Genomic DNA, 14,282 nt, shown 5'->3' with positions numbered 1-14,282 from the left:
ATTTGTGAAGCCTATATCCTCCCTGACGAACATTGCGAGTGTAATGATCTGAGGTTTCATAAGTACGATGTGTACGCCATATTGATAAACTGATATTCTTAGGACTGATATTTTGCTGAATTGTCTGAAGTATGAATTCCCTAAATTATAATTATATACGTTATACTACTAATAGATATAGCCGAATGTGTAAAACAACTTTTTGTGATAAAAAATAGAATGCGTAAACTTTGAAGTTAATAAGGCTTCTCATATAAACCAACCATCAAAACTTTCCAGTGATAACACACATCATGATACACACAGTTAGCACCAAATCATAAAACTCAAACTCAAAACCTAACTCATGGACTGTTATTAGTATACTTTATTCCCACATGGATAGAAAAACAAGAAGAAACAGATCTAGATCACTAACATGATTTGTTTGGAGATTTGAATAACAGTATGAGTGACAGTAGATGGCAATTCCTATGGTATTTAATTTATAATAATACGCAGACAGAATGGTAACAATATTAAAATAAACTGTCTGTAAATGGTCACTATAAGCAGAATTACCTCACCCCTTTCCTCACTTGTTAAAATATCCGCTTAACACGTCTCGTTCCCATAAGGACACTGAAACAAAATGTGTGATGGCAGATCTAAAATTAACTTATTTGACATGACTAGAATTCACACATTCACAATGCTGTAGTATATATATATTCAGTCATACATCTTGAGTTTTGAATCCTTCACACAATTTTTTTTATAGTTTTGGAGTCTATATTCTCTCTGTAGCGGCGAGCATTGTAAGTGTCTGGATCTAAGGTTTCATAGTTTGCCGTTATATTTCGAGCTATATATATAAACATTATGTTATGTCGGATTATTTTGAATTACTTGATGCTTAGAGAAAGTAGCTAGTAGTTAGAATTCTTCAACATATCAACAATCTGTCAACAAATAAACTGAAACTTACACGAATACTGATAATTAATCCATGCCTAATTATACATTGAAACTTAGTCTATGCGTGTTGGAATATTTTGTAAACCATCGTTGTCTTAGTTATGTAACTGTTGCATATTTTGTAACCCACCATTGTCTTAGTTATGTAACTGTGGCATATTTTGTAAACCACCATTGTCTTAGCTATGTAATTGTGGCATATTTTGTAAACCACCATTGTCTTAGCTACGTAACTGTGGCATATTTTGTAAACCACCATTGTCTTAGCTACGTAACTGTGGTATATTTTGTAAACCATCATTGTCTAAGCTATGTAATTGTGGCATATTTTGTAAACCACCATTGTCTTAGTTATGTAACTTTGGCATATTTTGTAAACCACCATTGTCTTAGTTATGTAACTGTTGCATATTTTGTAACCCACCATTGTCTTAGTTATGTAACTGTGGCATATTTTGTAACCCAACATTGTCTTAGTTATGTAACTGTGGCATATTTTGTAAACCAACATTGTCTTAGTTATGTAACTGTGGCATATTTTGTAACCCACCATTGTCTTAGTTATGTAACTGTGGCATATTTTGTAAACCGCTATTGTAAATAAGACCTTGTACCTGGATTGGAATGAGCAGCTTGTACAATGTTGAAAAGAAAAAGGTGTTCGAACCCAAAACATAAACCATAGCAGATAGAGTTTCTAATGATTGAGCTATTGGATTTCTAGTGGTGGTTTTGTGGAGAATGAGTATTAGAAAGGTCATTGTCAAATATTGTGAATTGCCGTCGTGCCATTTACTCTAACCAAAACAGTGGGTGTATATTTGTAAACTCACACTTTCTCGTTGTGTTTCTAATACATCTATAGATTACAATTTTGCCAGTCTACTTGTTTGTATACTTTTTGTGACAATAAATGGTAATGCGTAAACTTTGACCCCTAAATATGTTAATAAGGCTTCTGATATAAACCAGCTATCACACATTTCTGAAAAATAACATTTCTAAGGATAAGACACGTAATTATCCACACAGTTTGCACCAAATCAGAAAACACTAAATGTACATAACTCGTGGACAGTTATTAGTATACCTCATTTCTACGTAGATATGTCCACCAAAACAGATTATAGTAATTCACACTAATACCCATACAAAAGGGTGACAATATTATTGTCTACAATTCTAATCCATTGATAGCGTTCTTGCCACCGGTAGGTTACAACAATGAGACCAAATACTCATTAAGTTAAACTATTTAGAAATGATCACTTGGTTATGTCTTCTTTTAGATCGTGGATAGAAATGCGTCCGATAAAACAATAAGAAACAGATCACTAACATGATTTGTTCAGAGAATTGCATACCAGTACGAGTGACTGTGGATGATTATTCCTGTGGTATTCAGTCTATAATAATACACATACAAAATGGCCACAATATTTTTAATCCATTGATTGGTGACGTTCTTACCACTGATAGATGACAAAACAATTTTTTGAAATGATCACTTCACGCAGAAATATCCCCTTTCCTTTCGTGTTGAAATATCCGCTTAAAACGTCTTGTTCTCACATGGCCGCTGAAACAAAATGTGTGATGGCAGATCTGAAAATTGCATATACCTGTCGAAATAAATAATTAATACTTACAGTCAATGCAACAGAGAACGTTGGTAGTTTTTCACTAATTTCTTGAAATCCAGTATTTGCCATGATTTCAATGAAAAGTAAGACGTTCGCCAACGCGTGACTGTGCATATATAATTGCGTAATTAAATTAATACGACTATTGGGTTTGTCAAATTCCGAGGATAAATAAATAAAAAAATAAATGATTAGGTGTTAGTCGAGAACTAAAATAACACCGGCCACGATGAATGGTTCAGGTTTTTGCATGTAGTCATTTGAATAATGCGGAAGCACATGCGCAGAAAACAAATCAACCTTGAATACTTACATTTGTGTTCCCAAGCATATCCCTAATTAAAATGTGTTCATTGTGATAGTACGATACCAGTGAGTGTATGTTTTTGTATTGTTATTTTACGTACACCAACGGACCATACAATCAACCAACCAAACATATAGTATAGTATACAATCTTTTATGCATGTATGCATGTATGCATGTTATTGGGTATAATTATTTTTTATGGGAATCGAAACATACACAATTTAGTGCATGTATATATGACCCTGAAAAACAGCTATTATTCTTGTTAATTATAAACATTTATTTTTACACATGAACCGGGGAAAAAAACTGACCACTACATGAATACGCACATTCAGCATGTTGTAGTATATATATATAGTCGTCAGTTTTGAATCCCCACACTGTTATATAATTTGTGAAGCCTATATCCTCCCTGACGAACATTGCGAGTGTAATGATCTGAGGTTTCATAAGTACGATGTGTACGCCATATTGATAAACTGATATTCTTAGGACTGATATTTTGCTGAATTGTCTGAAGTATGAATTCCCTAAATTATAATTATATACGTTATACTACTAATAGATATAGCCGAATGTGTAAAACAACTTTTTGTGATAAAAAATAGAATGCGTAAACTTTGAAGTTAATAAGGCTTCTCATATAAACCAACCATCAAAACTTTCCAGTGATAACACACATCATGATACACACAGTTAGCACCAAATCATAAAACTCAAACTCAAAACCTAACTCATGGACTGTTATTAGTATACTTTATTCCCACATGGATAGAAAAACAAGAAGAAACAGATCTAGATCACTAACATGATTTGTTTAGAGATTTGAATAACAGTATGAGTGACAGTAGATGGCAATTCCTATGGTATTTAATTTATAATAATACGCAGACAGAATGGTAACAATATTAAAATAAACTGTCTGTAAATGGTCACTATAAGCAGAATTACCTCACCCCTTTCCTCACTTGTTAAAATATCCGCTTAACACGTCTCGTTCCCATAAGGACACTGAAACAAAATGTGTGATGGCAGATCTAAAATTAACTTATTTGACATGACTAGAATTCACACATTCACAATGCTGTAGTATATATATATTCAGTCATACATCTTGAGTTTTGAATCCTTCACACAATTTTTTTTATAGTTTTGGAGTCTATATTCTCTCTGTAGCGGCGAGCATTGTAAGTGTCTGGATCTAAGGTTTCATAGTTTGCCGTTATATTTCGAGCTATATATATAAACATTATGTTATGTCGGATTATTTTGAATTACTTGATGCTTAGAGAAAGTAGCTAGTAGTTAGAATTCTTCAACATATCAACAATCTGTCAACAAATAAACTGAAACTTACACGAATACTGATAATTAATCCATGCCTAATTATACATTGAAACTTAGTCTATGCGTGTTGGTTTTGTAGTTGAGTGTTTTATTATTATTATTATACTGTATTTCAGACTCAAAGGTCCATAGAGAAATTACAACAGAAATAACATTATTTATAAAGAAGGCGTCTATAATTGCGCCAAAAACTAGACCTTAGGAATAAATCACTATTTATACAAATATCAATTATACTATTGTCACTCTGAAACAATCGCTGTTTAAAATTGTACAATGATTTTCTGTGAAGTGTTGAACAATTGAAAATATTTCTTCTGACACAATTACCACTTGCACTACTCGACCTCTCTAATTTAAAAATCAACCGAAGTGCATTTTGTACGCTACATGCAGAGCACGCATCTGCATAACAGTATAATTGCTCCATACATTTAAGCAATAGTTACTATATAAAAATGAGCGAAAAAGAGTACATTTCACATGTTCCGAACACTTCCCAAAGTTCCTCAAAAGAAGATTTGCTCTCGCATGAATTGACCTGAATTGTCTACGCATGTCTCTAGCATCATCTCCAGAGGCTGACACTATGTATCCAAGGTACTTTATATCATCAACAAATTGTAATGGTTTGTTATACAAATATACAGAAGGAACTCTGGCTTGTTTCCAATATTTTGCGAAAAAAGCCATACATTTTGTTTTTATTGGGTGAAATATAATATTATTGCGTGTACCATACTCTTGACATATTTCAACCAATTTACGAAGTGCCTTCACCGACGGAGACATTAACACCAAGTCATCGGCGTAAAGTAAATGATTTATAGGCACACCTGCTAAATGGCATCCCACTTTTGCCAAACGTAGCTTATCACTAAGCTCGTCTACATGCAACGCAAATAATTTTGGTGACAGAATACTTCCCTGGCGGACACCGTTAGTCACATTAAAGCTACTTGTAACCACCGTAGCCCACCGTACACAGAAAAGCTGGCTGCTATACCAAACCATTAGAAAACGCACAATAAACAATGGAACACCTCTATTAATTAACTTACTGAACAATGTCCAATGATTCACCCGATCGAACGCTTTAGATGCGTCCATAAAACAAGCGAATACCGGCGACTGGTGGCACTTATAAAATTCTATAATTTCCTTAAGTACAAAAATACACATATCTGTGGAGTGCCTCTTCTTAAAGCCAAATTGATAGTCACTGGTATGAATATACTTCTCGAGGCGCGTTAGCAAACACGATTCTAAAACTTTAGATAAAACGGACACAATTGCCACTGGTCTATAATTTTCTTTTGACGATACATCTATGGACTTGTCTTTGACGATAGGAACAATAAGTGCATTTGTCAAACTACCAGGCAGTTTCCCGTGCACAAGAAATGCAGTAAAACACAAACTAAGAATTGAATAAAGGCTTAAATTGGCATGTATCACGTGTTCAGAGACCAGATTGTCCATACCCATGGCTTTACCTTTCTCTAACCTGTTCACCCCCTGCGCGATTTCCTGTGACGTGACTATCATGTCATTGTCAAATTCAATGTCGTGTAATGCTGTCATCACGTTATTTTTCTTAGCACAATCATTTACACAGTTAAGAAGGGATGAATAATGCTGTTTCCACATGCTCGATAAGCACAAATCGCCATTACATCCGTCTACAGTGGTAGGTAGTGGGCATGATCTATTAGTAACCGTTCGGACCGAATCCCAGAATGTACGTGTGTCATCATGATATAATTTACTAGCCATTTTGTTTGCTTTAATTTGATCATCATTCCTCCTGCACATCCTAAATGCGCACGTGTTTTACGCATTAGTTCATATATTACACCAGTGCGCGGTTTGCCATTCGACACCCATAATCTGAACGAATCTCTCGCAATATGGTGACAATCACGAACTTGGTCATTCCACCCCGGAACTACTTTATCCTTCCTAATTTTAGATTTTGGTATACAATGCTGGGCCGATTGCACCAACGATGTCACTATATTAGTATATAATTTACACAACTCCTCAGTATGGTTGTCATTAATACAGTTCGGGTTACAACAGCTTAGTGCGTCCTTGGGGAGGACGAGATTTCTCAGTAGATGACCTGATTTTAATAGCATAGAAATATTTTGTGTATAAAAAATAAATCAATTGCCCGCTAATTACCAATCCCCACCTTATTGTGATGTACGTAAGTTTATATCTTACTTACATTGTCAGTAAGTTGATTAACAACATTATGATGAAAGCAAGCACAAGATTAAATATTACTTATAGTATATTAATTGTGTCAGCCTCTGTGCCACTGTGAACAGTCCTTTTGAAAGTGTGTTCTATTCCAAATTCATGAAATCTCAGAATAAATTAGGTCAATCCAAGTTTAATCAATTATACAGTATATATCTAATATATGTTATTGCTACACCTCTTCTTGTTCAGAAAACAGCATAACCGTTCAGCATAAGGAATGCATGGTCATCCATACATTCCCAAACCTTTAATCGTCTTACTCTTTGCATGTTTCCCCAAATCAGGTAATATCCTGTGAAGTTGAAAACAGTCTTCCATTTCATTTGGCATAACGTATTTGGATGAAACACAATAAGCTGAGTTTTCACAAATAAACTACAAATATCCATGTCTTTGTAGTGTAACACTGGTCTTAGTCTTTGTCCTTTATAATACGCTTAATTTAATCTGAATTCATCTGTCGTTTGTTTTTCTCACTACTGCAAAGTTAGCATTTCATTGACCATGAGTAACTATATATATATAATTACAGTTTATATTCAGTTCCTTGTCTCATATATTATCTTAGATATGAAATATGTGAATATAAAATAGCGTCTTCTTATTCACTTACATTGCTTTTTTCCAGCCTCATTTTACGGATGTATTCGTCACCTTTTCCTGCTTATGCCACAGGATGAACTGCTTTGGACGTTGTTCGTTTTTTTTCGAAACAAGTAGATGGATGAAACTTACTACAACCATTAGCTTTGTATGTGTTTTCACTTTAGTTCTCTGTATATATTGTACGTTACACTGGTAATTATTATTTTCACAACATTACGCACATAAAGACAGATTTGCATTTGACAAGCAAAGTTTTTTCTACCTTGTTAAAATAACATAAAAATAAGTATCTAAGATCAATTTAAAATGAAAATTAAACATTGGAATATGAACCAAGTTCATCTTTGTCACAGTGACTAGCATGTCTAAATTTCAAATATAAAAAAAAGAAAATTTGCTCCGCTGACCAAAATATCGGTAGTACATATTAAAGAAATGTTACATAGATAGCACAGTAACCAGATATGTTTTTGTTGAGAAAAATGAACAGTTGTTTCTCCCATTTCTCGTATTTTCTCACCAAAATGTTGCTTAATAGATATACTACTGTACAATTTTGGAACTGTTATGCACTTTATTTATACTGAACATTCAGATTAATGTAGTACATGTATTATTAAAGGTAAAAGTACAATGCATATCATATCATTCATTTAATTTATAATCTCAAAGAGTCAGATATCTACTAATAAAAGGATAAACACAGTTCACAGTTTGTATTCATCATGTGTAAAGTGCAGTTTCCAAGAAGGCAAACTATTTGATTGGCCTAAGCAAAAATACCGTGTAGGAAGTCTCCGGTTTGTAAGTGTTTTTCCTTGTTGAAGCCAGCCACGTGATCGTAAATGTAGTCACTGTTGTTCATGTGGCCTGTTTGAAAACTTGATTAAATATTGACTACCATTAAACATATTCGTAAGTTTCCCCCTAATTACTATAAATTAACATAAGTGTATAACACTGGTGGAATATTTAATTTATGTTGTATATAAAAAAAAAAGCCAAAATAAAACATACCAGAATTTATATGTGTTCTGAGTAGAAGGTGAAATTATTTGGGAAGTCTGCTCCCATTTATTTTGTCAAATTAATCGTATATACGTATGCTCCATTAATGTATCACCTGAAGAAAAATGAAATCGTTTTGTAGGGTGAAATTTCTTTTCTTGGCACTAAAGAAAATATTGTTTTTGTTTATTTTACATTGAATGTTTGATGTTGCCCAGGATAGTTTGTAGGTTACGACATACATTATAAAATAATTGTGCAAATGCTGTACAAAACACTGACAGTTTCTTTGTTTATTAAAATACTACATACTTACCTTTGCAACAAATTTGATATGTGGTGATATTTAATCACTCATATAGGGCTTGATTTGAGAAATAACCCAATTCTTAATCATGTAACCATGGCAATCAATGTATTAAGTAGCTATGTCTAATGGCACAGGTTGTTTAATATTCGGCGTTACTGGCCATTCATCAAAATAAAATATGGATCATATGAATAAATTAAAATTTGTATTTATTATAATTGTTAGTTGTACAATGTATCCGATATAAATATTTCATATACAGCAAAAAAGATGTAGGACCCTAAACTAATGCGCACAACTCTTGGAACCATCCCAGCAAAAAGTCTGAAATGAAAACCATTTAATATTCAGTAAAAATGCTTATTGTAATATATTGCTTAAAATGTCTAATATTGTTTCTCTGACAAATCATTTGCATATACTAACCCTTGAATACCTTTTTCCCGCCATACCATGCGTTTTACAAGTAGTATGTTGGAAGTTGCAGCGAATGTACCTTTCTGAAGAACAACATTGAAAAAGAATAATAATAAAAATACACCTATAATGCAATAATTCCAAAATTGATATACAGTTCCAATAGCTTAAACTATCGATATTTCAGTTTTCTCCGATTTTTCTTTTTCTATTGAAATCCAGGTTTTTTAAGCGAGCCTGTAAGATTACGGTACAAGATGCTATACCGGGAGCCCAAAACGAAATGTCAAATACGTCGCTTTCTTAAGAGGCTAAGCCTTTCTGACGGTTGTATGAGTCACTTTCCATAGTGTCTATATCGTACGTCCTAATTTTCTATGGCTCCCATCACGAACCGATTTCAAAGAAATGGCGACTACTCGATCCTTAGTTTTCACATCTCATTTTATGTGAACCTTGTAATTGTGTTTTGTATTTCGCTGATTTCGGCAAGATTTGGTCATCTTTATGTGGTTATATTAAAAAAAATTATCAAAATCACAGCTATTGTTATTCTAATATTGGTATAATGTAGTATTATAGCATCGTTTAATATTTCAGTATATTTTCAAAGATGCTATTTTATCATATTTTCAATCTTGTAATGCTCTGTATTCATTAAAAAAAACTTATATGACTTGTACAATCTGGGTTAATGAAACAACCGATTTTACAAGACATTGAATTTCTTTGGATCATTAATGTTTGCATTTCGGTGTATTTATGTAGGTGTAAATTAGTGATAACACACCCAAATGATATCCATTGTCGTAAAAGTGTCCAGTCTCGCAAAACAAATGTCTGACAGACAATCCACAATAAACAACTGATAACTACACAGCCACAACACACAGTTAAATATTATATATGAATCCATGGTACTCAAGAACTGACGTTAGCTATGTAGATTACAAAGTCACTTACCAGTGTTGAAATATACAGACGGGAAATCACACATAGAAATGTATTCAAATCTTTTCATGCATATGTTTGTTATATCAAAATTACTACATATATTCAGTCTTACCTCGGCTAACATTATTCTTGTTTTTGCCACATCCAATGGTGTCGTTAAGCAACCTACAATAGCACCTGTCATATTACAGTAATATTATCATTAGATACGATATCTGCAGAACGAGTTAACTGACCAGGAAAGTTTACTTCATAATGAAAAATAGTGAACTAATTATAGAAAGTTAGGCAAACAAATGCATTTATTCCAGGTGTTTCTATCATCACAAACAATTGAAATTGTCCAATATTTATTTTAGAATTTATTTTGACGTGGCAGAAATGTAAATTATTATAATTACCTGAGATGGCACCACACATAGCTGATTCAAATGGACCGATTTTTCTCCTTTTTCTTCTGGACCAAAACGTCTAAGATCAGCAAAAAAGCCAAGGATTATTATGACGAATGTAATACACTGACATATTGAAATGAACGCGAATATTATGTATAACTTACTTTTAACAACTCCCAAATGGGCATTTCAATACATGACCCTGGCATCTGGAAAAGGTGAAATATATTTGGCATATTAACAAGAAGAAAGAGAATTTTATATGGAGCTCAAGATTAGAGTGGAATTAGTACCAAATATTACGCAAATTGTTTTACTCGTATAGTCCGTCGCATCAGTTCAATACACAATTAGGTATAGGGCCGGGCGTATTGGGTTATATTATGATACAACACCCATCCGCACGCACACACGCACGCACATTCTTGTATTGCTAGGACTCAGTTGGATTAGCTTTTAATATAGTTGAATTTACTTTTAATATAGTTGCGCTAAGTTTTAGATTGAGACGCGACTCATTATAGGGTTGCGATTTAATTGGAGCGTAATTAAACTCCATTACATTGCATTTCTATATAGAATTGCGTTATATCAAATTTAATATAAAAAGTACCACACTTCACCCATTTACTAACCCTAAAGAAGATGCTGAAATGAGTGCAATTTATTATACTAACGAGCGTAAATAGAGATGTTGAAAAACGAGTGTATGTAAAATAAAGCTGGAAATTGTGTTTAGTTTAATACTACAAGCAACATTTTAATTGAAGATAGTTACCTCTCTTAGTACTGTACTTGTATACCCTCTATATAAACCACTTACTCCCTATAGACATATAGGACGAGTTATTATCAGATAATATTTTTTTATAATAATAACTGGCTAAAGTAAAAAAATAAACTGTACGTATGTTGGTGAAGAACATGTGCAGACGATTTGACATTTTGATTAAATGGTGGACAACGACATTGTCATCACGTTTTACTCGCCAACTTTTCCAATGTTTGTTTGTGTTAATTCATCAAATCATATTTTTCCTTATTAAATTATATTGACCGAAATGTACATACATATACATGCATACACTTTTCGCCTTTCAAACAACGGTGTGTTTTATATTGTAAGTCTCTAAGAATCTTAAGTAAGTGAGCAACATTTTCTTTTCTTTTAAGATAATGCGCAGAATACTCTCAGATGCAACTATCAACAATTTGTTTTGGTCAAATTGTAACTTTATATTATGTAATAATATTCACACAAACTGAAATGAAATTGTATGGCTATTCGTGTTTCTGTGATCCCATTATATTTTTACTAATTGATGACAGTATTTGTCATCACTTTCAATATAAGACAATCATGGTTTATATTCAACTGTACAAAATTAGCTATTCCTCATCTGTAATATTCGCCTCAAACATTAAATGCAATTTCTTGCCGATATCGTAACCACAATGCCGAATATTTAGTTGCCTAATTGAAATGTATTGTCGTGTTCATGTCATTTAAGTATGTTTAATATCTCCCTTGGGGAAAAGGACGATTTTTCCCTTTCTATGTCCATAGTCATATTTTGCTTAAAATTTGTTTATGGACACAGAAAGGGGAAAAAACGTCTTAAATTGCCTCAAATGCCGACTGCTGATAAATCAGTATATTAGAGTGGAGTGTTGAAACCGACACTCCATATACATACAGACCTCTTTCTGTAAAGTCTTTCGCAATATTTGCATACCGGACATTTGTATATTTGCTTGTGTTCTTTGCTTTACAACCTCGGCTGGCACACCCACTGTACAGGCTATCTGGAATTATAAATAATTGAAGTCATCTTCGAATGAATGAATGAATTATACAAACTAATACAATTTAGTCGTAGAAAAGGCATTTATTTCATCTGATTATCATTTGATTGATTCAGTATGTATTCATATTAGAGTGCGCAAAATTAACGAATAGTTTTCGATATATACACTCGTATTTACTACTCTGATCAACTTACTACTTCAGCTAAACATCCAGCTCCAGCGTGTAACAGAGGGTGATACTTATTATGGACACATGCACCAAGGTTGTTTTTCACACTTTCATAAATAGAGAAGTATACACCAACTTAAAAAAATGTAATCAAATACATTTGATAAATATATCACTGTGTTCAGATAAGAAACATTAATATTTACAATTAATTGCTAAAGATTGCGAGAAACACTGGTAGTCAGACACAAGAATACATGATTTGTAAGATGTGAAACCATATTATGTGAGACTGACCAGTTTGCTCAGATAGCATATCAAACACGTACTGTACGGAGTATATCCAATCACACATGGATAAATACCAGAGTAACATCTTTTGAATCCTCCAGATTTCGAAAATCCAGCTTCACTCTGTAAACGAGTCTTTAAAGTGTCCAGAGGAAACAAGAGTACTGATTCTATAATGCCCCCAAATGCACCAGCCTGAAATGCATAAATGCATAAATAAAAACATTACAATACTTATGCTAGAATGTATGATTCATATACAATTTTCACTTCCATGCATGATATATAGAGATAAAGGTATATCACTTTCACTTCTATATATTATATTTAGAAATAAAGGTATATAGCTTCCACCTTCATTTACTATGTATAAAGGTGTACATTTTCATCTACATTTAAGATATCGTATGAAGAATTTTTGCGAAAAGTACATTTACCAGAATATAATAGTGCATAACGAAGACAAACTACGTTGTAAATATTAGTTACTGCTACTAGATTAAATAAGTTTCAATTTAAAGCATGAATTATCTGAATTATATTGATATACGTTATATTACAGCATGGATATAGACGGCGTAAAACCATGTTTGTGTTGTTAAATGGCAATATAACGAATACAGGTGACAAAACCAATGATCAAATTTATTGCTTATAAGTTCAACAATTTTGTGCTCATCATTTTTCACTGTATATTTACATACTATTTACAAAAATATCGCCCGTGTGATCGAATCTTAATTGTAAGCCACTTTGAATATATTCTTATAACATATTGTGCTTTAATCAAAGAATCAGTTTTAAAATGTGTGTTGACTTTAGTGGTGTAAGTAAATGTATCTACATACATGTGTGCACAATAGATAACGTTACAATTCATAATAGCAGGTTACGTTGACCCATGCGTCACTGTTTGATAAGGTTTTTCATTTAAATCAACCAACCATACATTTATACAAAACCTGTCCGATAATTACTTATTATCCACACAGTTAGTAGTAAATCAGCAAACACAAAATGTACTTAGCTCACGAACCGTTATTAGTCACAGTCAGCTAGCGCACGCGTGGTAATAAAATAAATGCGATATTTACTATATGGGGGCGGCCATCTTGAATGCAGCATAAAACTAAATAAGAGACAAGTTGTGAAACGTGTTTTTCAGATTCCCACGAATCAGGACACAAAATACCTATCTTTCACAGAAATACGATCCATTGGGGGGTAATATTGAGCCAACCGATAACAAAATTCGTCGTTTTTGTGTGGAAAAATCCCTTAAATACGAACACCTAATTACACAAAGAACATAGAACACTTTCCCGGTAGTAAAAATCGCATTTATTTTATTATCACGTGCGTACCAGCTAAATACGTTCAACAAAACAGATTCACACTAACACCCATAGACAATGGTGACAATTTTATTTTTCACACTTCTAATCCATCAACACCGATAGGTTACGACAAAGAGACCAAATATTTTTTAACTTAAACTATTTTAAAATGGTCACTTGGTTATAAAATATCTGCTTAAAATGTCTCGTTCCCGCACAGCCACTGAAACAAAATATCTGCTTTAAGATCTAAAAATTGCATATATGACTATTCGTCAAAATAAATAAATAATAATTACCGTCAATGCAACATAGAACGTCGGAGATTTGTCATTGCCATCTTGGAATTCTGAAGCCATATCTAATCAAAGTCACAGAAGTCGTCAATGGGTGATTGCGTAGTCAGAATGTTGTGTTGCGATAAAATGCCAACTAGGATGAATTATTAAACAATAA

At 33.0% G+C, this 14,282-nt stretch overlaps 1 protein-coding gene across 2 annotated transcripts; it reads right to left on the bottom strand.

Annotated features, from left to right (window-relative positions):
- Positions 1 to 8,646: 8,646 nt before the first annotated feature.
- On the bottom strand, positions 8,647 to 14,282 carry LOC144352341 (mitochondrial S-adenosylmethionine carrier protein-like). 2 transcript variants are annotated; one of them, XM_085496600.1, is made up of 10 exons: positions 14,126 to 14,282; positions 12,528 to 12,684; positions 12,224 to 12,333; positions 11,922 to 12,026; positions 10,999 to 11,046; positions 10,385 to 10,429; positions 10,227 to 10,296; positions 9,938 to 10,002; positions 8,881 to 8,954; positions 8,647 to 8,778 (listed from the first exon to the last, which is right to left on the bottom strand). In XM_085496600.1, the coding sequence occupies exons 1-10, from the start codon at positions 14,183 to 14,185 to the stop codon at positions 8,676 to 8,678; spliced, it is 837 nt and encodes a 278-aa protein (XP_085352726.1). In that variant the 5' UTR covers positions 14,186 to 14,282; the 3' UTR covers positions 8,647 to 8,675. The 2 variants fall into 2 exon arrangements, with proteins under 2 accessions (XP_085352726.1, XP_085352727.1); XM_085496601.1 differs by having other exon boundaries at positions 12,496 to 12,684; positions 14,126 to 14,260.

The sequence above is a fragment of the Saccoglossus kowalevskii genome, chromosome 3, assembly GCF_978046115.1.
Source record: "Saccoglossus kowalevskii chromosome 3, keSacKowa6.1, whole genome shotgun sequence".
NCBI lineage: Eukaryota > Metazoa > Hemichordata > Enteropneusta > Harrimaniidae > Saccoglossus > Saccoglossus kowalevskii.
This window is presented reverse-complemented; position numbering and strand designations above follow the sequence as displayed.

Bases quoted from the DNA above. Each gene is read 5' to 3' on its own strand.
- LOC144352341 (XM_085496600.1), bottom strand. From the start codon at position 14,185: ATGGCTTCAGAATTCCAAGATGGCAATGACAAATCTCCGACGTTCTAT. The intron at 12,334-12,527 runs GTACGTGTTTGA...CATTTTTTTAAG, and splicing joins GATTGGATATACTCCGTACA to TTGGTGTATACTTCTCTATT. The intron at 12,027-12,223 runs GTAAGTTGATCA...TTATAATTCCAG, and splicing joins CTGGATGTTTAGCTGAAGTA to ATAGCCTGTACAGTGGGTGT.